At 43.3% G+C, this 27,781-nt stretch overlaps 2 protein-coding genes across 3 annotated transcripts in view; one reads left to right on the top strand and one right to left on the bottom strand.

Annotated features, from left to right (window-relative positions):
* mtmr7b (myotubularin related protein 7b) overlaps window positions 1-9,138 on the top strand; it is a 30,451-nt gene extending 21,313 nt beyond the window's left edge. Inside the window, exons 11-14 of one of the 2 annotated variants that reach the window (XM_037532636.1) lie at window positions 957-1,157; window positions 1,415-1,549; window positions 2,473-2,599; window positions 4,752-9,138. In XM_037532636.1, coding sequence (XP_037388533.1) covers window positions 957-1,157; window positions 1,415-1,549; window positions 2,473-2,599; window positions 4,752-5,048 — 760 coding nt within the window. In that variant the 3' untranslated portion in view covers window positions 5,049-9,138. Of the gene's footprint in view, window positions 1-956; window positions 1,158-1,414; window positions 1,550-2,472; window positions 2,628-4,751 lie in introns of both variants that reach the window. The other variant, XM_037532637.1, reaches the window with a different exon arrangement.
* A 4,972-nt stretch (window positions 9,139-14,110) lies between these two features.
* vps37a (VPS37A subunit of ESCRT-I) lies at window positions 14,111-27,101 on the bottom strand. The gene is made up of 13 exons (XM_017687803.2): window positions 26,836-27,101; window positions 26,616-26,729; window positions 25,527-25,601; window positions 23,657-23,774; window positions 23,449-23,549; window positions 23,124-23,337; window positions 22,748-22,818; window positions 20,537-20,664; window positions 19,508-19,566; window positions 18,039-18,107; window positions 17,245-17,388; window positions 15,886-15,982; window positions 14,111-14,616 (listed from the first exon to the last, which is right to left on the bottom strand). Exons 2-12 carry the CDS (start codon window positions 26,726-26,728, stop codon window positions 15,902-15,904), a joined length of 1,173 nt encoding a protein of 390 aa, XP_017543292.1. The 5' UTR covers window position 26,729; window positions 26,836-27,101; the 3' UTR covers window positions 14,111-14,616; window positions 15,886-15,901.
* Window positions 27,102-27,781: the final 680 nt, after the last annotated feature.

The raw sequence follows: 27,781 nt of genomic DNA, 5'->3' as shown, positions 1-27,781 counted from the left end.
TATTCGCATGTTTGACATTATTAGAGCAGGTGATAGTCCTCTGATATCTGAGAGACTTTACCGGTAATGGGACATTAAGGCCTTGTGATGTCGGTAATGCTTTTGTGGGACAGCAACACCCCTGCAGAGGGGAATGGATGAGCTCAGGTAATGCAGGGGCGGGGCCGACCCTATAAGAAGTGGGGGGAAGGTTCTGGGAGGACGCTAGCTCAGAGATACTCACCGCAGATTGTGAGGAGGCCGAGGAGACTGAAGTGACTGGCATAGAGCAAAGCTTGACAGTATAGTCCTATGGCCTTGTGGCCTAAGACTACCTATACTTACCTGTGCTGCTATTGAGTCAGGTCAACGTTTTAACCATCATTTATTTTGTGTTTGTACAGTTTTCTTTTTGTGCGTTTCCACTTTTGTAAATAAATCACGCTGTTTGCAAAGAATCGTTCCGAGATGGTCCATCTTCAGCCTGCATCTGCGTTCCTCCTAGCCATTCAGCTACAACCTACCCGGTGACTTTGTGCCTCGGCGAAGCATCGTCACACCTCTCTTCTCACCTGACATAATTTAGCAAGATGGATCAGCTCTACATATTTAGACCAGTGATGTTTTTCCCTGGTGTTACCGTGTCCTTTGGTGTAACCCACTCTTCTCCACTGACATAGTTCAGCAATATGGATCAGCTATACCTAATTAGAACATTAATATAACCACCCCCCTCCGCCCCTTACGTAGTGTTACCGAGTCCTTTTGTGTAACCCAATGTTTTCCATAGATATGATTTTGCAATACAGATCAGTCCTTATTAATTGGAACGTTGCCATGGTATTGTCATGTCCTTTGTTGTAACCCACTCTTCTCCACGGACATAATTTAATTATACATGATTAGAACAGTGATCACCTCTTTGGTGATACCATGTCCTTTGGTGTAACCCACACTGGTCCACTTTTGGCCCCCAGGTATTCTCACCTAGAGGGAGACCCCAAGGAGGTTTCGCCTGTGATCGATCAGTTCCTGGAGTGTGTGTGGCAGCTGATGGAGCAGTTCCCCTGCGCCTTCGAGTTCAACGAGCGATTCCTCTTACAGCTGCATACCCACATCCACTCCTGCCAGTATGGCAACTTCATCGGCAACAGCCAGAAAGAAAGAAGGGATCTAAGGTGAGATGGAAACAAAGTTTTATCTGCATTTATCTTCTCTATAATAAAACTACAAACAAATGACACATTCTAACCCGTTGGTTTCGGTCTCCGGACACTTGGTTAGTTATAATGGTTGGGGTGACAACCTGCAGCCTCACCAGCCCTTTGGTGACCTCTGCATTAGAGATTTTATTGAAATCCACATAAGCACAGTCGGTGAGTCAGCAGTGGTCACTTCTGATGATTTTCTAATGTTCCTATATGTGTGTTTTTAGGATCAATGAGCGAACTCACTCTGTCTGGCCTCATCTGTGGGAGAACAGGGCAGAATACATCAACCCCCTGTACAGGGCCGACCACAGTCAGAGCAAAGGCATCCTGAGACCTGTCACCACTCCGTACTGCTTCAAGTGAGTGTTAACTACGACACAGCAACTCATCCCAACAGGACTCTCTCACAGAATGTGTTCCATATGGATGCGGCCCAGACTGGAGGCTCGAAACTACATTTAAATATGGATATCTCTGCTGTCTGAACCAATCCTCGTATCTCCAAAACTTTACAGGAGAAGAAAAAAACATGCTTTACTTTCAGTGTAAGTCAATGGAACCAGACTTTTTACCAAGTAAGTTTGGGCTGTTTCTTTTGGTCCGTTCATCATGAAATTTACACACAATGTAAAGAACAACAGTCATTTTCAAACTATACCAAAAGCTTAAAAACCTCAAAAATGGAGATAGGAGGTTTTGTTCATGTACAGTTGCCAGGATATAACTCTTTTCCCATTTGAGGTGCAACGTAAGATTAAAGCAAAAGGCTGCTGAATAAAAAAAGCCAACTTCCGTGTCATAAAATGAAGAAACATGCAGCACTGTTTTTCCCAGGTCTGTGGCGCAAGTGTTACAAAGCAATATCGACACAGGTTTATCGATATGTTGTTCAATTTTGTTAGAAATATTTGAGATTTACTTTGGTTGTTATTAGTTAAAAATGATACTCACTTTGTATGCGTCCCCACTGTTCATCAGTCAGGTGAACTATAGATCCCCAGCTGCACCTTTTCACGATATTGCATGAGATATTTTATCTGGATTGCACAACAAAATAAACACCTAATATTGTGACGCGTACAAAAATGAAATTGTGAACTAAATTTATTAGACTTGCATTCGGTTGAAATAATCACACTTTTGCCAACATTCTGCCAAGCCTGTCCATCCTAGCAGCGGCACACATTAGTGCGTGGGACCTGGACAGGTCAGTCGTGTTGTAATGGACCTCAAACTGGTAGGAAATGTAATGAAATGAAATGAAACTTCTCCCTGACTCCAGGTTCTGGAAGGGCATGTACAGTCCAGCAGAAAGGGGCGTGGCCTTGCGCCAGTCACCGTCTGACAGCCTGAACGCCGTGAGGGAGGAGTCACAGCAGCTGGAGGAGGAGCTTAGCGCTCACCAGGAGGTACCGCGGGAGACGGACGCTGGACAAGGCATACACGCTCACACAAGACACATGCCTACTTAGTTAGAAACACTAACCTGCCCTCCCACCTGCACACATTCGGAAGCCCCTAACTGACCCCCAGCCCCTTCTCAAGTGTACAATCATTGTCGTAAAGAAACCTTTTACATAATTTAAAAATACTAACATTTCATAATGAATGGACCAACAGAAATGGTCCAAAATTTAGTGCAGGGGTCGCAACCCAGGCATTAAAAAGAGCCATTTTATCCTTTCGACAGAAATCAAAAGACCTTGGGAGCCACAACGTTTTATATCCATTTTACCATCTTCGTGTATCAGTATCGGTATGTACTTGTAAAGGCTAAAAAATATAATTACTGTAATCACTTTTCTCACATCTCCGGCAGGAAACTTTTCTGCAAAAGTGGAACAGGTTCTTGTAAAATGTGTCGTAAAAAGTTCGACTTTTTATGAAGTTGAGGTCGCACCTCGTTTCAATTTTCCCGTTCCACCTTAAATTGAGCCTCAGGCACCAAAATGTAACTGCTGCATCATTTAAAGTGGAACAGGAAAATCTGAACGAGAATCTGACTTCATCCTTGCAACATTTTATTGGTTGACAGTTTCTCGTTGAAGACTAAACCTGTCAGTAAACCAGCTGGAGTGATTATAAACGCAAATAAGTCCATTCGTCTCTAAATTATTTGATGTTCCTCTTAAAAAATTTTCTCTTTGCCTTTCCGTTAGCTACTGGTCAGGAGAGACTGTTGTCTGTGTTGCTATGTGACCAGCAGTCTGCGCGTTAGAACAATCAGCAGAGCTTTATTTTATTGTAAAACCATGATTATTGCATTTTTACCTAAATATCTAATTCTGCTGTGGAGCCACAACAGGGCAGTAAAAGAGCCACACGTTGCCGAGCCCTGATTCTGTGTATTGAATCCAACTGTTCTTGTTTCACAAAAAACTTGATCAAATCGAAAAACTAGTGAATCGAGAATTGTGAATTGATTCGCTGTCAGCTCAAAGATTCCCTGATTCAAAGATAAAACGTTTCTCCTTCACCTGGAAAGTTACCTTTTGGAGATGCGATGTTTTGCACGGACAATGATGATGTATCAGCAATCTCCTTTAGAGTCCCCCAACTTCACACTCGTCTGGCTGAAAATGTGTTACTCAGTAGAGCTTGTGTGCTCTATTGAGTGGCATTTCAGTTTCTGCTAGTAAAATTAAATCAACTAACTTTTCTTGTAAGAGTAAACAACATATTTACCTTTAAAAATAAAGATTAGAAGTTAATTAATATAAGTATAAAGAGTTAGATGCATAAAGGCAATAGCAGGTTCTTATCTGAGGACGACCAAAGAAGGCCTAGGACTAGTTTGACAAAATAATGGAACACCTTTCCCCTAAATGTAGTCAGTCAAGAGATGTTTGATGTCTGAACTTCACCTCTTTAGTTTGTAGCCATGTTTATAGATTACAGTGTTACAGAGTGTGAGAAACATGTAAGCAAGTAAAGTCAAGATTTACTTAAAAGGGAATCCGAGGTTATTCAGAATTGTTCACAGTGGGTGGTGATAGGAACCAGAGGTCCGCCTACATGAAATGGTTATGAATTCACCGCCGGCTGTCTCAGACACTGGTTTATGATAGTTTTGAGAAGATTTTGGTCTAAAACATCTTTTTCAAAATCATTCACGGTGGAGGGATACATGCAGGATGTTGTGAGGCAAAAATAGTCCCCAAAGAAAACTCGTGTGGGTTCACTGGTGGTTTAGGATGGTAAATAAAGTGTCTGTATCTGTGTTGTAGTCATGGTTCCCCTGGTTCCCATCACCATCTTCAGTCTCTACAATCAACTATTTCACATCCAACGACTCTGAATTACCTTCTTTACATTTCAACCACTGAATTAGACGAATATTTTGAGAAATTGGGAGAACAACTCGACACGTTTTGAGGCGCGAGCTACTAGGTTAGCTACTTTAGCCTCAGATCTCCAACGCAAAAGTATGTCCGCATTTTGAGGCGCTGTACTAGCTACCTAAAAAAACAAAACCCAACTGTGTGAACATAAAGAAATCACCTTCATCTTAACCTTCAATAAAGTATGAAATATTCCTTCACTTCTCCTCCATCGCTGCAGAGACTCGCTCAGCTGGTGGGGAGGAAGACGAGCGGGGAAACGAGGAAGAGGAACGGAGTGACTGAGCGCTCGCACCGACTGATTCCGAAAGACAGCGAGGTCAGCAGCCCTCAGGATTACTTCACCTGCGTAAGCCACGCCCCCTCCTTCACACTACCCCTGAAGTCGCCAACGACACCCAAGAGCAGCGACCCCGACGACCTTTCGGCCTGCAGCGACCTCGAGTCGGGCGTGGCCGACCTCAGCAGCCACGCCTCCAGCGCCTGCGACGACGCAAAGGACCCAGATTCCGATTAGGTGGCTTACGCGAATGCGTAGACGTGCTAATTAGGAATCGCGGAGAGTTGGCGGATTTTTGACTGTCTACACTGGAAACCACTGTTTTATTGTTATTTATATCATTTGAAAGACTCGTTTTAATGTGTGATGTAAATATTTATGAGCACAAAAAGACTCACAAAGCAGGATTTTTCTGCGAAGCTGGATAACAAGCACAAAGAGAGGGTTGCCTAATAGGAACATTCCTTACCTCTGTTTCCATGGGCCTCTGCATGCTGTAGTCCCATCATGCCCATGTTAGGAAGTCTGGATCGAAGCTGCTTTGCTCTATGGGGAAAAATGAATGGCGTTTTGGTAAACAAACTGGATGGTTTTCCTCTGAAAGTCACTGGATTCTTTGATTTAGGAGGTTGTTTCGCAGTGAAAATATGTATATTGCTCCAAACATGCCACAAGCAAGCTAATGTACCATCAAATGACGTACCATCAAAGTCTACTATTGGACTTTAACACTCATTTATCATCACCGCGCTGAAACTACCAAAGCATCTTAACCACCCTATTTAACAGAGCTTGGTGTTCAGCACAGGCCTGAGCGATTTGGGGGAAATATTTAATTGCAATATTGCGACTGTGATTTAAATTGCCCTCATCTTTATACAAACTGAGGTTCATGCCTGATTCTTTTGGGCCAATGAGACCAGAATATCCACCTTTTCTGGGTCGAGGCTTAACCCCTGACTGCAGTGTGCCAACCTGCCAGTAAGGCGTGGTTGTGATGTCACAACACATGGAGGTTTGGTTGGCTCCGATTGGTCTACCTCATATACAGGCAGTTTCACAAGCTCGGTGTTATTAGGTTCAATTCCCCCACTTAAAAAAACGTTGTTAAAGTAAACTTAAAAAATGATGGTTCTTCAGGGGTTCTTTAGTAAAAACAGTGGTTCTGTATAAACCCATCAACACTCAAAGACCCATTTGCATGCTTAAAGGGTTCTTTGTGTGAATAAATGGTTCTTGCAGCTCTTGCGATTTGAAAATTGCACTCACTCAAATTGTGATTTCGATATAAAGACAATTAATCTTTTAGCCCTTGTTTAGCACAAGGTGTGCCGGTGAGGCTGGCAGTCCCGCCTGGTCAGTTCAGTGCGCTACAATGTTAGCTTGCATGTAGCAATAGCTCCTTAACGACCTCATAATTCAGAGGATCTGCCGACCTTCAATGGAGCGTGTCCATATTGGGACGGTGTTGTCTACCATAAGGTGCCACAGCAGTGAATTTAGAAGGTCCCATAGAGAAAAAGAGCTTAGATCCAGAATTCCTGACCCCGACTGCAGAGGTCTTCTGGACAGGCTTTACTCTTGGCTCAAGTTATCTAGGTAACCTTAGAAATCCTACTTTGTGTAATACCATTTTTAAACCAGGCTTATCGCCCGTTCCCATACTATTTAACATGTTCTCGTCCACTCAGTCTGGCCATTTCCCTTCAGCAGCACCTTCCATTACTATACTAGCACAAAGGGGCTTTAGACAGGGCCTCGAAGGGGTGAGGGACCAAGTGAACGTGTCGACTGTAGCAGCAGAACTTGCCCAGAGATCATCTGACGTGTAAAATCCCCAAACGCGTCTGACACGGCTGTGACAGCAATGAAATATTTTAAAATACTTCAATTCTAAAAACTGTAACATTAAATTTGCTCAGACTGAGTTTTAGGCAACTGCTGACTCAGCATATTCTGCTAGCAACAGCAAAGAGGAACGCAATGCGCCACAAAGCTTACAGCCAGACAAAGCAGCTATTCACATGTATCAGTCCTCTGGTTGGTGAGGTTGGCACCCCACAGACTGTATGCCACTGTTGGTCTACTCTCGGACCACCCAGATGCACATACACACAGGCTAATTCACATTTCCAGGCTTAAGTGGCACAAATCCGGTTTTCTGCCCTAAAGAGACTCAGATCGGATGTTTTCAGGGCTGTGTGGACACGAATCTGATCTATTCAAATCCGACCCGAGTCACTTTCATATGTGGTCCTAGATCAGATACGTATCCGATTTGTGTCCACGTGACCTTAATGTGACGCTTAGATCGGAATTTATGCGCTTTTATGTGCCGTCATTACCACGGCAGCAGCGCTGAACAGCCGTTAAAGCCTGTAAACGGTGGAAAAGCAGCTCATCTCACCTTTTCCTCCTCCGTCTGGCTCTAATAACGAAGCTGAGAGCTGATCAGAGTTAATGATCTTCTCAGCGAAGCTCGTTCTGCTCGTTAGTTTGTGCTGATGATGCAGTGATTCAGTCACGTGACGTTACTGAGTAGGAGGAGCTCATGAGGGTCATTTCAGGACGGTTCGTCCCATTAATGACAGACTTGAGTCACTGACCTAAACGAGCGAGAACCATCGAGTCAGAGAGATCGGATCTGAGCAACGAGGCCTGTAATGTGAACGCAGCCAGTCTTTTTATTTGTAAACAAGACAAAACAAATATTACAGACAACTGAGAGAAAAGTAATAATTATGCCTGATATAAATTGATTTTGTTGAAAACGTGCTAGATTTTTTTTGTCGAACACTCGACAAAATCAGCCAGCTTTGCCATCAGTGGGCCAACAGTGGCCTGCTATACCATTATGGCTAATTAGCTCACTTTGGCTAACCTAGTCAAAGATTAGCTTTAATTAAAAATCCACCCCTCCCCTTTTACTGCCGTCTATTTGGCAGCTTGTGGAACATAAGATTTAGCGCACAGATCAGAAACTGCCATTCAGTTACTTCATTTCTAGTGAAAACAGCCATTAAACAAGTCATTTTGGGTAACGCTTTACTTGGATGGTCCGCTGCAGATGCTTTGTAAACGCTTAGTCTGTCTTTAAGTAACAACTACAAACGAGTTCAGTGTGAAAGATTTTATTAGACTAAAACTAACCCTAACCCTAATCTCAAGACCAAACTTACACCTACCCCTAATCCTACCCATAATGGGGTTGATGATCGCCTGAAGGTTTGTTAATGACGAAGTATCTGTAGAGCGTCTAGAGGGGACCATCCAAATAAAGTGTGGCCGTTGTTTGTTTTTCAGGGTCACCGGTAAAGTTCAGTCATAGAAGTTGTTCATTTTTCAACCCATCGGTCAGAAAACCTGACTCCACATCTTAGACGTTGTCTTCCTTTTCTCAGTGAAGTTCTTCTCTATCAGCTACACATCCTTTCAGACCCACAGCGCTGAGTCGTCTTCTCACAGTGGAAGGATGGACAGAAACACCTGGGGGTCTTTTCAGATCTGAAGCTGTTTGATTCTCTCAAAGATGAAACCTTTATGTGCTGTTTATCTGATGGGGGTCAGTTTTGGTGTCTGCCAGGTCTTCCAGGTGGTTGTTAGGAGGCCCATTTTCCTCTGTACCTTTAGTTTTTGAACTCTAGTTTGGAAACTGTGGATTATCGCTCTGTGGATGATCTGCTCTCCTCAGGAAGATCTCACGAGAAACGATGACCCCTTGTACCATTATTGTCCCGTTTTCTCGTGATGGCTGTTTTGACTGGAAATGAAGGATGGTCTCTTATTTGTAGGCGCAGCTGACCTTCGAAGTGGTGGACCACAGTTGACGAGGGCATGTTTTTAAAAATAGTATTGAAACAGGGACTTGATCAAAAACCAATGGCTAGGCTAGAGCGACAAAAATAATGGACGCAAGTGGAGAAGTTCAAGCAGATTAATCAAGCTATGTCACTTCTCACCGACCAGCCTGAGTAAGTGGAGAAAATAAGACTGTTTTAGTGACACCGTGCAATATTTTCAACTTGTAGCCTACTGTGTGTGGAAGGTGTTTCATTTCTAGCCTAAAAGTATTACCGAATCATCTTCAGGCATATTTTAAACTTGAAATTGTGTGTGTTTGTGAGATTGAAGTCTGTTTTCCCCGCAATTCTTTCTGAAAGAAGTACAGCTGCCAATCACATTCCAATACTGTAGTAAAAGGACTGTCAGTTATAACCATGTTAGTTATAACAACATTAGTTATAACCATGTTACAGTTATAACCACGTTACAGTTATAACCTTGTTACAGTCATAACCACGTCATTTATAAAACACCATAGACCTGCTTTAATGTCTGTTTTGAATTGTGTCTTTGGCCCAATCCCATTTCTTCTTTTTACCCCTGCCCCTTGTTTACGAACGTCATCCTAACCCCTTGGAACTGAGTTATAAGGGGTAGTGGTTGAAATCTTGCCCTACGAATTGGGACCCTCAAAATAAAAGACAAAACAAAACAAACAAAAAAAAAATCACTTCATTAACAGCTACTAGCGCTGCTCTGTAGGCGACCCTGCCCGTCTGCAGGGACAGCAGAGGAGGGGAAAGTTCAGCTCCTCACTGCTGGGGTTTACTTACTTTTAGGGATCATAAGCCTTCAAAGAGGGGGGCAGTTATTTATTATCACCCCCCCCCTAATTCTTCAGTGATATGAAGCTGAAGTCGGATATTCTCCAGATTCTCGTTCGAATTTTCCCGTTCCACCTTAAACGGAGCAGCAGTTACATTCTGGTGCTTCAGACGGCAGAACTGCTGGACTATTTAAGGTGGAACGGGAAAGTTAGCCTAGCTAGCTACCAAGACATTAACATGCTATTAGAGATTTTTGATGCTTGTTATGAAGAAAAGGACCAAAATCCACTGAAACGACATTAAACTAAGATAAAACAGATCATTGTAATTTTTAATGGAGAGAATTCTCACATTTGTGGGTTTCTTTGGTCCGGTTTTTCTTTTTTTCTCCTATCTCTCTGTTTGGAGTCTGAAAAACCTCAGTTTGGAGGGCCATGTAGCCCCAACACTTCGCCCCACCCCACTATCTCAACTAAAATTGGGACACCCTATCCCTAGACGCGAATGCACTTAGGGCTCAGTGGTAGGGGCAAGGGGTGAAACGGGATTGGGTCTTATTGTGTGTGGGATGGGGATCGATAAGGGAACTGCTGATCGCAGGTCAGACCAGACGCTACTCTGGGATCTCTGTGGAAACAGGTTTCATAGGACCACCTAACCAACAATAAAACCGTGTGATGGTCATTTTGGAAAACTGGTAGTCAGGGATGTACGCAGTAAACATGATCTGGGATCGTCGTTCACATAGATTTTTTATTTTAACAGAGTTTGTAAATGTATGGATGTATGGAAGCCTGTTCCAGCTACTTAAACAATCCAGCCCCTCATTACCCAACTATATTATTATTACCCAACCAAGTGAAATTCTGTCATTGTTTCATGATACCAAGGCTTTGTTTTGAGATCAGTTAGTTTTCAAATATTCTCATTTTGAAAATGTTTTGAAATAATAATTTGAGATGCTCTCATTATCCTGAGATGCTTTATGTATTCTGAGAAACTCATTACTCTGAGAATGTCTGTTGTTTATTTGTATTTACATTTATAATAATATATATATATATATATTATATATATATATATATATATATATATAATTTGTATATACATTTACATATTTATATTGATAAAGCATCTCAAAACAACGGGGGTCCTTTCTTAGGACCTCTCTCAAGAAAACGTTAAAAAAAAAAAAAAAAAGGATCTTAATGAATTCGTATCTCAAAATCATGGGATTGTGTTTAAAAATAATGACTTAGCATCTCAAATGAATGACTTAGTATCCCAAAATAATTATTTAGTATCCCAAAATAATGACTTGGTATCGAAAATAATGACTTGGTATCCCAAAATGACTTAGAATCTCAAATGAATGGCACCCTCAAATAATGACTTAGCATCTCAAATACTGAAAATAATGACTTAACCTGTCAAATCAGTAAATATCCCAAAATAACTATTTAGTATGTCAAAATCATGAGATTGTTTAAAAACAATGACTTAGTATCTCTAAATTATCTAAAACAATTACAGAATATCTCAAAATAATGGCTGCACATCTCAGATGAATGGCCTAGCGTCCCAAAATTACTTTGCATCTCAAATTAATGACTTAGTATCTCAAAATAGCGACTTAGTATCCCAAAATGACTTAGCATGTCAAATGAATAACTTAGTATTCCAAAATAATGACTTAGAATCTCAAATGAATGACATCCTCCAATAATGACGTGGCATCTCAAATAATGGAAATGACTTAACATCTCAAATTAATTGCTTAGTATCCCAAAATAATTACTTGACATCCCAAATTTATGACATAGTATCCAAAAATTACGACTTAGTATCTCAAAATCATGAGATTGTGTTTCAAAATAACAACTTACCATCTCAAAATAAGGAGAAATGGCCTAAAAATAATTACACAGCATGTCAAATTAATGACTTAGTATCCCAAAATAATGAGGCAGTATCTTAATGAAATTTCATTTGTATTTTAAAACAAATTTATTATTTATTTTTTTGGTATGGAATGGGCTTCCATACAAAAGCCAGCCGTGCTTTACACGGTCTTAAAATTTCACGGTAAATGGAGCAGTAGAAATGTTCCAGAATGGTCCAATAGAAGTTAAACATTGTGCCGTCTCCTGTATTGTTACCAGTTCTGGATATATGAGAAGTTTTCTCACATCAGCTACTATATATACTCCAAAGACCCGGGTCCAGATTAACAGTTGACTTAAATGAGCTTCTACTGATAAATGATTTCACCGTAAGTCTGTATGTGACCTCAGATACTGGTCTGAGCGGTTGACCACCAGACAGACATTCAGTACCTCCTTACAAGAAACACTCCGGCAGTTCTCAGCTTCTTCCTCCTTCTAACGGATTCACAGCGTAAGGTGGATGACAGACTTACAAAACATCAGAAAACCCGTAATAGACCAGAACACTTGTAATAGAAGCCAGTGGACCGTTTCTGAATTGCATCAGTAAGACTCACGTGAAGTGTGGACTTCTGTAGAAGACTGAGGAATGTCAGTGAAAGGTATCTGCTAATGAAGCTGTAACTCAGTACAGTGGGACCGTTCAGAGATGGGACTAAGTTTAAGAAGGGCAAAACGTAGGTTAAGGTGGGTTTTCACAGGCGCCACCTCGTCGTCATGGACACTAGAAAACCTTATTTTTTTTACTGCGTCCTTTACGTCTTTGGTCTGACATTCTCCAGGTCTGTTTGGCCTTCGGTCGTGAGCTGTGAGGGTGTGACGGTTGTTGACAAACTCGTCCTGGGAAACACTGAAATCATCATATTCTGCAATCGTTAATATACACCAATCAGCCATAATATTAGAACCGCCTTGTTTCTCCACTCACTGTCCACTTTATCAGCTCCACTTACTGTATAGCTGCACTCTGTAGTTCTACAGTTACAGACTGTAGTCCATCTGTTTCTCTGATACTGTTACCCTGTTCTTCAGTGGTCAGGACCCCCCATGGACCCTCACAGAGCAGGTACTGTTTGGGTGGTGGATCATTCTCAGCACTGCAGTAACACTGACGTGGTGGTGGTATGTTAAGTGTGTGCTGCGCTGATCTGAGTAGATCAGACACAGCAGTGCTGCTGGAGTTTTTAAACGCCGTGTCCACTCACTGTCCACTCTATTAGACACTCCTACCTCGTCGGTCCACCTTGTAGATGTAAAGTCAGAGATGACAGCTCATCTGCTGCTGCACAGTTTGTGTTGGTCATCCTCTAGTCCTTCATCAGTGGTCACAGGACGCTGCCCACAGGATGCTGATCAGTCCAGCAGCAACACTGAGGTGTTTAAAACCTCCAGCAGCACTGCTGTGTCTGATCCACTCAGACCAGCGCAACACACACTAACACACCACCACCACCACATCAGTGCTGGGAATGATCCACCACCCAAACAGTACCTGCTCTGTAAGGGTCCACAGGGGTCCTGCCCACTGAAGAACAGGGTAACAAAGTATCAGAGAAACAGATGCACCTACAATGTAAGTGGAGCTGATAAAATGGACAATTAGTGTGGAAACTAGGTGTTTAATGTTATGGTAGATCAGGGTGTATATATAACTTTATATTTAATATACTTTAAATATTTAATGAATTAACAAATCATGGAAATTCTTTATCATATTCTTAAGCACGTCACTTCAGCTATAACTCATCAATCAGTAGTCTGGGTCCCTCTGAGCAATCGCAAGCTAGAAAACTTTCACCTACACCTTCAAAAATTGGCCGGGACACTAATGCAAGGTGCACACGTCGAAACCCGAGATCTTCACCGCTTCTCCCAGAAAGCCACGGTCTAACATACTTCAGTTCATTTCATTAACTTTCTAAAAGGTACGGAGTTAGAAAACTGGAATACTAAGGTCTAACTTTCTGAATCTGTCAGAAAAGTCTCCTGGTCTGTGAAAAGGTGCGCAGACACATCATAAATTCCAAAATCAGGAATAAAAAATGAAGTGGTGGAAAGAGAGGATGTGTTCAACCTGCCTCTCTCTGTCCATACGCAGGAAAACTTCTAGCAAGCCTGGCTGAACACTGGCTGGGCAACCTCGTGCACTCTGTGCCTAGAAGACTTCCCACTGTCAACCGAGAAGAGACAAAAAATTACTGACCTAAATAAAACAGACACTTTTCTATTGCCTTGCTTACGTTCTCAGTTAACTGCTGGGATCAGTTTGGGTTTCAGTTAGTAAACGTGGTCGTTACTGCTGGCTGTTACAACCTTTGCGATGGATCCAAAAGAATAAATGGTCAGTTTAGCTTGGAAACTAATTAATAAACAAGACACACTGTATTCAGTGTCCAGAGACTACTGTATATGCAGAAAACAGGTTGGACAACATTTACAATCACTCATATTGAGATGCTGGCCCAGGAGTTCTGCTCATCTCCTCGAGAACCATTCAAGAATTCCCAGCTGTGGGAGAACTGTGAAGTGGATTATTGACAGTGTCTTGGTCGCTTCAGTAAGCTGTGATGCGTTTAACAGACTCACCTCCAGAGTTCATACCTCTCCTCCAGATGATCTTCAGTACATGTTCCTTGTTGACCCAATAAAACTCAATCATCAGTAAATTCAGATGTTTGCTTCTTCATATTGGCTCAGAAGAAAAACCTCTTACTCCCACACAAGATCCAACCACCCAACAGACTCATTATTCTAAATGTTTTATTAATCTATCAAATTAAATAAACGTATAATACAATATCTGCCTATAATAAAGCCTATTATCAACATTATTAAATACAGTATTATTTTTTCGTTCGTTGGGAAGAATCTGGCAGCATCTTCGTGTTCAAATTCGTCTTCAAGTGTGTAGAAGGCCCACCCTAAAAGAAACCCACCCTCAATAGATACTGTGTACTAACAGGAGCTTGAAAGGCTGTCTAGTTCAGAGAGCACATCTCCCCTCTGTTGACTACTGTCACACAGGGCAAATCTACAGTCTAGAACGTCACAGGAGTTAGAGAACCTAAGCTGACGTGAACTTCGGTCCTGGAAGTCCTGGCGTCGGCTTACATGAGCGAGTCCTTCGCCGTCATCCGGCCTGAAGGTTCTAGGACTCCAGATCCAGAGTTCCTAGGCTTTGCTCTGTCTGGCAGTAGGGCTTGGGGTGCTTGCGCAGCAGAACGTTCTGCTGGAGGACCATCCCCAAACCTGGAAACAAAACAATCAGCATTATGCGCCAGTACAAAGACCAAAACAAGCACCAGTTGAGCACTAAAGAATGAAGCTACATCTAGCTCAAGCAATACTCAAATTTATTTTGGCCAATAATATTCGAGATGATAAGCAACCAAAATCCCATTCTGTGACGGAGAACTCGTCAAATAATGCTTTTTGTTGAAAGTAAAATTTTGGCAATAAATCAAATCTACAGTTTTCCCTCTTTCTCCAAATGTAATTGATCATCTGTACACAGAAAACGTTTACTTTCTTTCCACACCTCCACTTTTGAAATTTGTGTGGTTGTAAGTACCAAAGAGTCATGATTAACTTTTACCTGACCATTTCCCAACCTCTCTTTATCCCTCAGAATTAAACACTCCTTATAATGGAGTGAGTAGGTGGGGCTTAACTGCTGTTACTGCGTTACTTCATGACATCACAAAAACAAATGATGAACCACTTGGAAATGGACTTTAAGCCTGATTTTTGACTTTTAGATACAAATACAGTGTCCAAAACCACACAGCAAGTATGCTAGAGATTCCTTAACAACTCAACAGTTAGAGGTACTGACGATTTCAGCATGCAATCAGCACAATGCTAGGTGGTGGAGTATAAACTTCCACTACTTTTTAGGCTGCATTCAGACAGCAGAGCAGAGGATTCCACGTCTGAACCACAAGGAATCTGCCCGTGACAAGTTTTGCGGAACGGATCTTTACGGCCAGTGTTTCTCTAATGACACGTTACATTAAATACTCCGATTAAAGAAACGGGCGCTTACTGTGCTTCTTTTCAGAGGAGGAAAACGGGACCAGTGTAACGCCAGTGAAACATTAATCTCCGAGCCGAATCCTGAAAGCGAACAAAAACGTCCAACTGCCTTGCGTTCGCTCTGGTTCAGTTTTACTCTTTTTTGATTGGTTACCTCATGAAAAGGGACACATACTGAGCAGAACTGTTCTGAAAAACACTTCGGAATGGCCGTGGTCACGTCCTGCCGTAGAGTAAAATGGGGTTTTGGTTGGAACGCACTTCGCCGCCTAAACACGGTCTTACCCACATTAGCTTTGCATCTCCAGCGTAAACCTAAAGAAGCAAACTTCAGACACCACACATGTATCTGCTAATGGACTACGCTTGGGGTAAGTGGGGTGGGAGAAATTGTGTAACTTTTTCACCAAACTATTACTTTAAAATGCCTTTTCAACAAGGAATTACGAATATAGACACAAAAAGGAATAAAATAATCCTCACCAGTGGCAGGCCAGCTCTAGTGTGTGCTGGGGAACTGTCCATGAGTGTTGATGGCCTGCTGAAGCTTTTCCTCTTTAGCTCTTCTGCTGTGGCAGAGCTGTGATAGCAGAGAAAACACAGGCTGAATTAAGCCCAACATGCCAACAAATAGAACACACAAATACAAGGAAAACTGCCATGGCGTATTTTGCTGTGATTTATAAAACAGATCCTGAAATCTGATTGGCTGCACTGCATTTGAAGCCACTGTAAAATACATGATATATACACTCCAACCGCCTCACAGCAACTGAACTGAACTGAAGTGTCCTGATGAAGTAAGAACCTGGTTCTGTTTAAACTGAGGGGTTCACAGCTTATTTTCTAACCTAGACCTAGGCTGGTCAGCTAGCTAACAGGCTAAAAGAGCCAACAGCCTAAAGACCCCCATCGTTAATATCACAGGCTTGATTTACGGTACTTACGACAGGGTTTAAAACTGCAGTATAAAAGACTAAAGAATGTCACTCGAACTTCTTGCACGCTTCAAATGTTCGTGTTTCAGTCAGAAGTTGCGTCAAACCCAGGCTGAATCCCAAATGGCTCCACACTCCCTAAATAGTGTGCTAGCTAAGGAGCTTCTAGTTTCTACAGCCAAATAGTGCACTATTTGAGGAATATGGGTGCCCCAAATGGTTTTTATGACTATTTTTAATGACTTTCTTTATTTTGCACTGTTGGGCTGCAGGATCCAGTATTTAAATTCCTGTGTGGTGCACTATGCAGGGAGCAGGGTGCCATTGGGAATTCAGCCCCAGCGTGAGAAAAGGGCTTATTATTAATATTGACTGAAAACACGCATCATATTCCGCATTGCGTCATGCCTAACAACACCCTTCCCCGTGATACAGTTACAGTAACACATGGCCTTGCGTGGCTTACTGCCTTCATATACACTGTATGTCCAAAAGTTTGTAGACACCACCATTTTCTTGATATGATATGGGGTTTGCCCCCTTTTGCTGCCTCTACTCTTCTAAAAAGGCTTTACACTAGGTTTTGGAACATTGCTGTGAGGATTGGATTGAACATTAGTGAGGTCAGGTCCGGATGTTGGATAATCAGTTCTGGTTCACTCCAACTCATCTCGAAAGCACTTACACTGCTCCAGCGCCCCATAGCTGGGGGGCTTTATACCCCTCTAGCTTCTAGCGGCTGCTTTTCTATGGGGATTATACAAACCGTGCGCACTGGTGAACACCTGTACCAGTTACTGCATCCTAACGTAGCTGAATTCACTCATTAGAAGTGCAGTCTGGATCCTTCTGGACATACAGCGCATGTGCAGCCATAAACACGTCATACATCTCGCTGCAGTACCGTTCTCTTCTCCATGAAGCTGGTGAGAAAGTCATCGATGTCGGTCTTTCCTTCCAGAAAGCTCTCGGCCGTCTCCTCCGACTCCTCTTCAGCCTGATGGGCCGCGACCTTTAATCTGGCCTGGAGGGCACTCAGGCTGCAGCTCTGATGGAGGAAAGGGAGACGATCAAACCTTTCATTCTGCTCAATTAAGAGCAGCAACTACATCCGTGTCCACCGCCTTCACTGTAATATTGTATCTGATGAGGTTTCATCAACAATAGCACACAAAGGCAATAAGAGGGGACGGCGTAGATCATGTCTGCAGCGTCTGGGGTTTTAAAACGCTGCTAGAAAAATAACCTCATTACGCTGCCCATCACTGCACAAACCAACAGAAGCAGACGATTAAAACAGAAGACGCTCTGGTGTTAATATTAAGGTTCATTTGGCAGCTTAGGATGTTTGTGTGACACCGTTTTCTGTTATTTGGAAATAAGAGAAGATCACAGATTTAGACTGTTGTTCTGTGATGGCTTCACTTCTAACTTCAGTCTTAACTGAAGTTGCCATGACAAATAAGATACAATGCTAAGGTTCTTCTGTTACACAAGACCGGCCAAGCTCCTACTTTCAGTGTCTGTTTCTGGTGAAGCTCCGTTCTCACTTCCTCGTCCAATGAATGGTGGCTTTTTAAAGAAAGTGTGCTGCCGTGTGAAGTTTCGCGAAAAAGAAAGAAACATCTGTCCACGAGTGAGTGGAGTGATACAGGAACAAAGGGTCTGCGTGTGACCACAGCAGCACGTCGGGAGTACCTCACTGAGCTCGTGCTGTCTCTGCATCTTCGTCTGGAACGCCGACTTCATTTGGGTCACCTGCTCATACTGCAGATAAACACGACACGAGAGAACAGACGCAGTAAGACCACCATTATAAAGGGGCTGTGAATGGTTTTAGAAATGGTTATGAACAAGGTCATAAATGCTTTATAAAAGTCATTGTTTATTAAAACACATAAAGAAAGGGGAATAGTGACCCGTCAGCGGCCAAATAATGAGCTGACATTACTACTCATTGTTATTTAGCCTTCTCAATTTCACTGGTGGTTCCAAACCGCACTTGGTCATGTTCCTCATAATGTTCATATTCCATAAGCGCCGTTCAGAAGCTGGGCGTCGTGTGAGGCTGTAGCTCTTCTCTCCAGTCTAATAGACGGTGATGTCATTTTAAACCCTTATAATAAAAGAAGCTGAACTCAGTTTGTTTTTCTACTGAAAGTCGACCCGTTTTTCCCCAAATCTGGGCTCTAAACTATAAACAGACGGCGTCTCTTCAGTGATCTGCTCTGGAAACATCACTTTCAGAAAATAACACAAAGACTTTGGACTTTAGCAGTAAATTGTACGCGTGTAGTGATATGTGGAGATCATAAAACACACGTTCTGTTAATCTGAGGGGAACTCGGACTTGGTCCCTCTCTCTCTCTCTCTCTCTCTCTCTCTCTCTCTCTCTCTCTCTCTCTCTCTCTCTCTCTCTCTCTCTCCGTTTGTTCGATCACTTGGTCTCTTTCTCCCTCTGTCTTCTCCATTTTTTTTTCCACTCTCCCTCCTTGTTTTCTCTCTTTCCCTCTCCGTCGTTCCCTCCCTCTCCCTCTTTGTGTTTTCTCTATTTTCTTACCCTCCATCCCTCTCCTTCTTCCATCTTCCTCTTTCTTTCTGTTTTCTCATTTTCTCTCTCTCTCCATTTTCTCTGTCCCTCTCCATCTTCCTTTCTTTGTTCTCATTTTCTCTCTTTTTCTCTCCATCCCTCCCTCTCCTTCTTCCTTTCTCCGTTTTCTCTATGTTCTCTCTCCATCTTTTTCTCTCTCTCAAGCTCCCTCTCTCCCTCTCCTTCTTCTCTCTTCCTCTTTGTGTTCTCTATTTTCTTTCTCTCATCCCCCATCTCCTTCTTTCTTTGCATTTTCTTTATTTTCTCTCTATCTTTTGCTCTCTCCCTCCCTCTCCCTCCATCTCTTGGTCTCGGGGTTGATGGCTCACTCCTGACTGGAGGAGGAGTGGTAATGGGTTCATTAGCATATGCTAATGAGTTTTAATTTTCAGGGAGATGGAACTGGCCACTGCTGTCCTTTGCTTTACGTACTACACCTGCCTATTTATGACAACTAAGGTGCTTATGACCCATTTAATAACCATCATTCACAAACACCTTACAACTCTATAACACTGGAAACATAAGCAGTGCTTTAGTGATAAGGAAAGGCGTGTTGCTGTAAGTTTGGACTCACTTTGAACAGCATTTCTTGTCTCTTACCCTCCAGCTGAGGCTCCAGCTGCAGGTTTTTTTCTGCAAAAACACAAAGAAAAGATTGAAAACGGAGTTAACAGCAGTGTCGCACAGTAACAAAGGACATGTACTTCATTATGTATTGTTAAGCACCTTTTTAAGTATCTGCCCTTCATCAAGTTGGCCTGAAAAGGCATTCGGTATAATCTGATTCAGTATTACTTCAATGCAGGATGGGGAGGATTGTAAACGCTGCCTCAAGAAAACGAATGAAACGTTCCACCACTAATGCTAACGGCTTCAGAAAAACGTGGAAGAAAGTCGTTATGTTTAGACGGAAGATGACGGGAAACAGCTGACTTTTAAATGAAAGGATAAAAGTCACTTCGATTTCTGGCCGCCTTTAAACTTTTGTGCCTCTCATACACTTAAAAACGATGGCTCTCCACGGGTTCTGCAGTAATGAAAACGGCTCTGTAAAGAACCAGAGACACTCAAAAGATCAATCTGAAAGGCGTTTCAGACCGATGGAGAACGTGTGTGTATACGGTTCTTTATAAAACACAGCGTTCCAGTCCTGAAGTCTGATTGGCTGAGCCGCTTTAGTTGTAAAATCCACAACATGCCATGGCTTTGACTCGGCATCACGGCGCCACGGCACGAAAAACCCTTCTGCTGTTAATGGATTCATCTTTGACCCTAACGGTGCTCGCACGGCGCACCAAGTGTACCCGTTCTTTGTTTAAACCGAGGGGCTGCCGACTTGTGTTCTTATCTAGAACCCCGCTGGCCAGCTGGCTAACACCTCATTAAAAATCACAGGCTTGAATTAAAGCACTCATGATATGATTCGCTGAACAACGGCAACAGGAAAGTCTAAAGAATGGATTACAAGCTTTACGTTAATCATGTAAAGGGTTCACTGAAGGCTCAGGGTGCTGCTCAGAAGCACCGTCTTTACTAAAGGACCCTGGAAGATCTTTTAAAGAGTGCGGTAAACTCCAGAATCGCTCAAACCGTCTTCACTTACTGGCCATAGCAACGATGCTGTTGACCAAGTCTTCTTTATCGGAGGAGACCTGCTTGAGTTGGGGCAGACAGGCAAAGAACTCTAACAGCACGTCATCCTTTTCATTCATGTCCTTCAGCTGAGGAACGCTGCAGTGAGACAGGAGTAAAAACATGAACAGGACGATTAGCAATGTTTATTTAACAAAGCAGAGCCCACCACTAAAACATCAGCAAGACCTGGGCTGGCTTTACACAGTGAACCTTTCGTGCAACATCAATTGCTACAAACTTACTTGAAACTAAACTGCACTTGAGTTGCATAATGCTCAACTCGTTTGAAACAGTTGCGTCTCAACTTCATGAAATGGCGATGGCACTTTAAACTGTTCACTGAATCAGCTGAGGGGAAAATAAAACAGGCGTTTGTCTTTTTGATGAGGCTTTTTTTTTCTTTTTTGCTTTGTGTGCAGCTGTTAATGTGCAGACAAATTATGTTGCAGGCAACTTACAGCGTGCAACTGGTTGCAAGAAAGTTTTAACAGGTAAAGCCAGATTTATACTACGGTTCCAAAGCCTGGAACCACTGTCTCCAGTGTCTTAAAAATTGCTGCAGATGCACGAGTAACAAGCTATAGAGTAGTAGTTTTAGAATGAACAGGTTCGAGCAAACTCAGAGAAGCTGTAAAAGTGCAGAAAACACAGAAATGAACCATGAACAGAGCTCTAGAAGATTTCAGTAAATCTGCACTATGTATGTTTTATGGGATTTGGAGACCTCTCTGGTGGAAACGTGTTACTGCATGAAATGGGAGAACATTTTGTGGTGCGATTGTCCTTCTGACTCGCTTCCCGAGTGGATGAATCCGACTGTGGGAGCACCGACAAAGGACTCGGTCTTCTTAGGAGGCGAGCGAATTTTCTTCTGTTGTCAATCATTCACCAGTGTAATGACTGAGATCAGTTGAGACTTAAACATCAAGCTGGACCTTCTTTTTGAGGCTCTGAGGTGAAGTTAATACTTATGATCGTATCGATACAGACACTGGTATCGGGCATCGATCCGATGCCGTGCTCACTTGTACTGGAAGCATGCGTATAGAGAAATCCTGCAAAGTAACGAACAGCCTAAATAAAGTAGAACGCTCACAAAACATATGCAACCAGTATAAAATGATAACAGTATAACAGGGTGGATCTTTTCCATGTGCCACAGCTAAATACACTGTACTAAGCCATGAAAATGAACGAAAATTAAACAGAAGACCCAGTTGGTCCAGCAGGCTTGTGGTTGGTGTAGTGTAGTGGTTAACACCTCTGCCTTCTATGCTGTAGACTGGGGTTCAATCCCCACCTGGGCAAGCACCCTACACTACACCAATAAGAGTCCTTGGGCAAGACTCCTAACACTGCCTATGTAAAATGATCAAATGCCTATGTAAAATGATCAAATGCCTATGTAAAATGATCTGGATAAGAGCGTCAGCCAAATGTAAAAATGTAAATGTAATGTAAATGAAACTTTTTCCTAACCAGAAGTCAGAGCTGTCCAGGATAAACAAACATACCGTGCACCTCTATAAATGACAGCAGAGTGACTGATGTGACCGTCTCAAAACAGGAATGTCTCCGCAGCTCAAACGCTGTGCGCATGAAAGGCCAGTGCATTCAAGCTGTAGCCGATGCATGCGTGAATAAGCGTTAGAGAGACGGCAGAACCTTCGGTCTGACGGCCACAGCTGCCCGGCAAAACACCCAAATTAACTGCTCTGTGGTTTAATCCCTGCTTTGTGTTCACTGGGAATAAACGGCATTTGGTGACGTTACTCACAGTGAGCCTGAGGACCAAGACTGCCGTGTTATTTCAGCAGAGGACAATGTATTTGTGATTAGACTGCGTCAGATACTGGATGTGTGCGGGATCCCGTGGGTGGGGGCGGGACTACCGATTCCGATTCATTCCTGCGGATGAAATAACAGTCCCGTGCAGGCCTCTGCTTTACAGGGCGACTCGCAGCAGCGCACACGCGCACACTCTTTACGCTGTAATGAATAAATCTTACACGGTGAGGCTTCGAAACGCCTTCTGGTGTCAGGCTTATAGTATCTCAGTCTACACTGTGGAAAATTACTACTAAACAAAATCAAGTAATATGACAAGTGATTCCAAATTTTTGAACATATGTTACAAATAAAAACATCAATAAACGGCACAAGCCACAGTTTACCTCACCTCATCTCAGACAGCTCAGGAAACGATTCTGGGATTTCGGGCATCTTGTACATGTGCCCGTTTAGCCCCGTCTGTGAAGCACAGAGAGATCTGGATTAAGAGTTGACTCAGCAGACGAATGAGAACTAGACTACCACTGATGAGACTTTAGACATAACGGCACATAACATGGTCATAAAGGACACATAATTAAGTCCGTTAAAGACCGCTGAACAACTGTACGTGGCTCGATGTACGTCTAATGCTTTAGGCATGCAGGTAGCACAATGCTGGCCAGCGCACGTTAAGAGGTTAATTGAAAAATCTCTGGAATATTCTCCTTTAACCATATTATGAATGTTCGGGATTAAGAGACCCCCGTGCAGGGGGTCTATACCTGTGAATCAGAGGTGGGCACGGGTAGCGGAAGGTCTGTGATGAGCCCGTAAGCTGGTGCGGGTGGGCGTGGCTGGGGCGGCTGAAGCTCCACCCCCTGGGACGGCGGCACAGGGGCAGGAACCATGGGCCGCTGGCTGTCCTGCGCCGGGAAGGCAGGGACGAAATGGAAGTTCTGGGTGGGGTACGGGGGCATCGCAGACAGCTTGTACATGCTAGAATAGAACATTGTGAAGGAGAAATGCAGCAAAAATGACTGTAAATGTTGAAAAAATTCACACAAATGTCTACATATTAGGGTCTGTACACCTCAGACGGCTACTCACAAGGGGAACGAGGGCGCACCGGGCATCAGAACTGGTGGACTCTTCCAGAACTCATCCAGCAAGCTCTGGATCACTTTTCCTAGATCAGAGTGCATTCCAAACTATAGAAACAACGCAGACAACACAGTATTAAGAAATCCCTCTATTCATTTCATACAGCATCAGGCAATTCATGAGCAGAATCTTCCCAGAGGGGTAAAAGACATACGTTAGTAATGAGGGGGCTGGTGACCATGGTACCATTGTTACTGTCCACTAAATGATGACCCACAGGCGGATACACAGTGACCACAGGCTTTTCTTGAGGGAACTGTGGTGGAAGCAAACTATATGGAGAAGGAGAAAGGCACGAGTTACAACAGAAACACAAATACCTCTATATGCTGATTTATACACCGATCAGTCATAACATCATGACCACCTCCTTGTTTCTCCACTCACTGTCCATCTTATCAGCTCCACTTACTGTATAGCTGCACTCTGTAGTTCTACAGTTACAGACTGTAGTCCATCTGTTTCTCTGATACTCTGTTACACTGTTCTTCAGTGGTCAGGACCCCCATGGACCCTCACAGAGCAGGTACTGTTTGGGTGGTGGGTCATTCTCAGCACTGCAGTAACACTGATGTGGTGGTGGTGTGTTAGTGTGTGTTGTGCTGGTGCGAGTGGATCAGACACAGCAGTGCTGCTGGAGATTTTAAACACCTCAGTGTTGCTGCTGGACTGAGAAACAAAAATGTCCAGCCAACAGCGTCGTGTGGGCAGCGTCCTGTGGGCAGCGTCCTGTGACCACTGATGAAGGACTAGAAGACGACCAACACAAACTGTGCAGCAGCAGATGAGCTGTCGTCTCTGACTTTACATCTACAAGGTGGACCGACGAGGTAGGAGTGTCTAATAGAGTGGACAGTGAGTGGACACAGTGCTTAAAAACTCCAGCAGCACTGCTGTGTCTGATCCACTCGTACCAGCACAACACACCCTAACACACCACCATCACACGTCACAGTGTCATTGCAGGGCTGAGAATGACCCATCATCCAAACAGTACCTGCTCTGTGAGGGTCCATGGGGGTCCTGACCACTGAAGAACAGGGTAACAGAGTATCAGAGAAACAGATGGACTACAGTCTGTAACTGTAGAACTACAGAGTGCAGCTATACAGTAAGTGGAGCTGATAAAGTGGACAGTGAGCAGAGAAACGAGGAGGTGGTCATGAACTCCTTCTTTCCACCACATCACTCCTGTTTTGCATCAGCTGCACTGGCTCCCGGTTACTCAACGCATACAATACAAAATATTACTCCTTACTTTCAAAGCAGTTCATGACCTCGCCCCTCCGTATGTTTCTGACCTTATTAATCTCACCTCACATTCACGATCACTGAGATCATCTGCCTCTATCCACCTGTCTGTACCCACTATACGCCTTAGCACCATGGGAGGTAGGGCCTTTAGTACCTCTGCCCCCAGGCTATGGAATGCTCTACCTCCTGACCTAAGGAACTCTGACTCTATTTTACATTTCAAGTCGGGTCTCAAAACATATCTCTTTAGATCTGCATATAACTCCTAACTCCAATCACTGTTTTATTAATTTTATTCATTTTTATTTTATTTTCATTTATTTTATTTTATACTTTGAGTGTTATCTCTTGGTTTTTACTGTGTTTTATTGTTTTACTGTTTATTTACTATTATTGTCTCATTTTATGTAAGGTGACCTTGAGTGTCAGAAAGGCGCCATCAAATAAAATGTATTATTATTATTATTATTATTATTATTATTATGATGTTGTCTGATCGGTCAGTCTGTGTGTCTCTATTCATGCAGACTTGAACCTCATTAGTGCTGTCAAAGCTAATACTCAGTAACTAACACCACACGTCTCAATGCATTTTCCTTGCTTGACCCCTTGAACCAGTCACAGTCCAGGTGTGCTGCTGATGCTGTGGTGAATCTGTTCATCACTGGCCTACATCTAGTCCATGTTTACGTTTCAGCTTTTACTGCATCCTCAAGCTGATTCGGTTGATTAAACGTTTGGTTACTGTGAAATATTCCATATGTACTTACATGTTGACGCTGAGGGTGGAATTGTTGACCGTGAAAGGAATTCTGTACTCCACATCTTTCTGGATCTCTGCAATACTGGAGCAAACATTTCCCATGTCAGTCGCCACATATAGACAGACACAAACGACTAGAGCATTGCCGCCCCTTCTCACCGTCTTACCATTCATAACTACATTATTTTATTAATCCCAATGATTCAAAAAACTCCCCCACGCACTCCTTTAGACGCTCAAACTGTACATGTTAATGCCTTAAATTGCCACTGTCACCTTAAATCTACTCATGTCTTAAATACACTGTCACTTTAAATTCAATGATGCCTTAAATCCACTTCCGTTTCTCCGCATAATTTGAGACAGTAAGTCATTATTATAAGATATTAAGTCAATATTATGACACTAAATCACTATACGTCACAGTTATGATATTGAATCTCATAACTATGAGACTTAAGTCATGAGATAGTCCATCACTCCTGTGAGACACTAAATCACAGTGACATATGAAGTCAGTTACGATATTAAATCTCATAATTATGAGGTACCAAGTCGATGTGGCAGGTCATTAACGTGAGCTATAACATCGTAACTGCGACTCAACACATCTCAGCGGTTTATGTCTCGTTATATTGACCCAGTATCTCATTATAGTGACTCGCTGTCTCGTGACTGCGAGAAAATGTTCTCGTTATCATGAGATATTAAGTCGTTCCTGACTTTCTCCTCGGGTGAGACACGCCTCGGGCAGCCGGTTTAAGAAGGGATTGTGAGCTTTTACTCGGCATCTCGGCTCAAACAGTGCAGAACTAATACTTTAATCTGAGGAGCACAGCTGGTATCGCGGTCCTCCGGGGAGCCAGCGGGGCTAGCCGGCTGCTAGTTAGTCAGCACTTTCTACATCGCTTCCCGGCCATTTCTCCAGCGCCGTCTCGGTATGAAAACGACGCCAACCCTGCGGTTATAACGCACCGGACACAGCCGAGCCAAGCAGGCGAGCTACCGCTGCCGAGCACCGCCTTCCCCCGGCGTTTGTTTACGTAGCCAGCGGGCTAACGCCAGCTGGAGCTAACCAAAACAAGCCGAGCCTCACCTGGAGTGAGCGGCTCTGAGGGACTCCACCTGCCGCTGCCTCTGTTTCTGCAGGCTGTTCAGAGGAGGGGGGATTGCTCCGGAGCCCTTGGAGAGGGGAAAAATCCAGTTCATCCTGAAACGAGAGAGAGAAATGAAGCTAAAATCTTCCTTCGGAGCGCTAAGCCACGCTAAGCTAAGTTAAGCTAAGCTAAGCTAGCAGCCCGTCGCCGTCACCCCACCTCGCATCTGACGACGGATCAGCAGCGCTCCCGGACCGACATGATCCCAGCACACGACACGGGGAAACGCGGCGCTGAGAACGGCTCAAAGGCGAGCAGTGACGCCGAGGAGGACGCCGGCGGGCCTCGGAGTCGCGCTGAAGCGCCTGGGGTTGAAGTAAACACGCAGAAAGTCCAGAAGAGCCGAGACGGAGGAGGGGAATTCCTGCCCTGCGCGCTTCGTCACCAGGAGCTGCGTAGAGCGCCTTACAGAGGAGAGAGAGCCGCCGCTCGGCCACGCGTTCCGGGTTCCTCTGACTCTCGGACGCTAGAGGGCGCACCTGAGTCTGGGGAGCGTCTGAGCGACATCATGTTTTGTATAAATGCTTAAACATTTTCTTAAAAAAAAGAATAATTCTTCATTGTCTTAACCAGAGCTGGGCAAACCATGTACTGGAGAGACCCCCAAGGTAAAATATCACTCCACTTGAGTAAAAGTACTAAAGTATTTACCTTCAAATGTACTTAAGTATAAAGTAAAAGTACTAAAAGAGTAATTCTGGCTCTGATCTGGTCCTGTTATCATTTTTATAACCAGACTGGCTTCATGAACTCATTTCAGGTGAAAGTCCTCCAGCGTCTCTCTTGGTAAACCAGTCTTTTAATAGAACGTCGTTAATTAGTGACGCTGACGTCTATTAAAATGATCAGAAGCACAAAACACTGAAGGTAAACAGTTTCCATCAGGGAGAACCGAGTGGCTCTGAAATCACTTTTTACACACAAGCAAAGTTTCAGTTTCAGATTTATTTACAACTTAGTTCCAAGTTTAAGTTGAATAAAAACTGGCTTTAAACTCAGGATCACAGATGAGCTCCTTTACTATGTTGATCTGTAGGCGTCTGTTCATAAACATAAACCAGCCCAAACTCATTTACTATAAAATGAAATGGTGTTTGTAGAAATT

This window comes from Pygocentrus nattereri, chromosome 22, assembly GCF_015220715.1.
Source record: "Pygocentrus nattereri isolate fPygNat1 chromosome 22, fPygNat1.pri, whole genome shotgun sequence".
In the NCBI taxonomy this organism is placed as follows: Eukaryota; Metazoa; Chordata; class Actinopteri; order Characiformes; family Serrasalmidae; genus Pygocentrus; species Pygocentrus nattereri.
The sequence above is the reverse complement of the archived record's forward strand: the minus strand, read 5'-3'. Positions and strand labels throughout refer to the sequence as shown.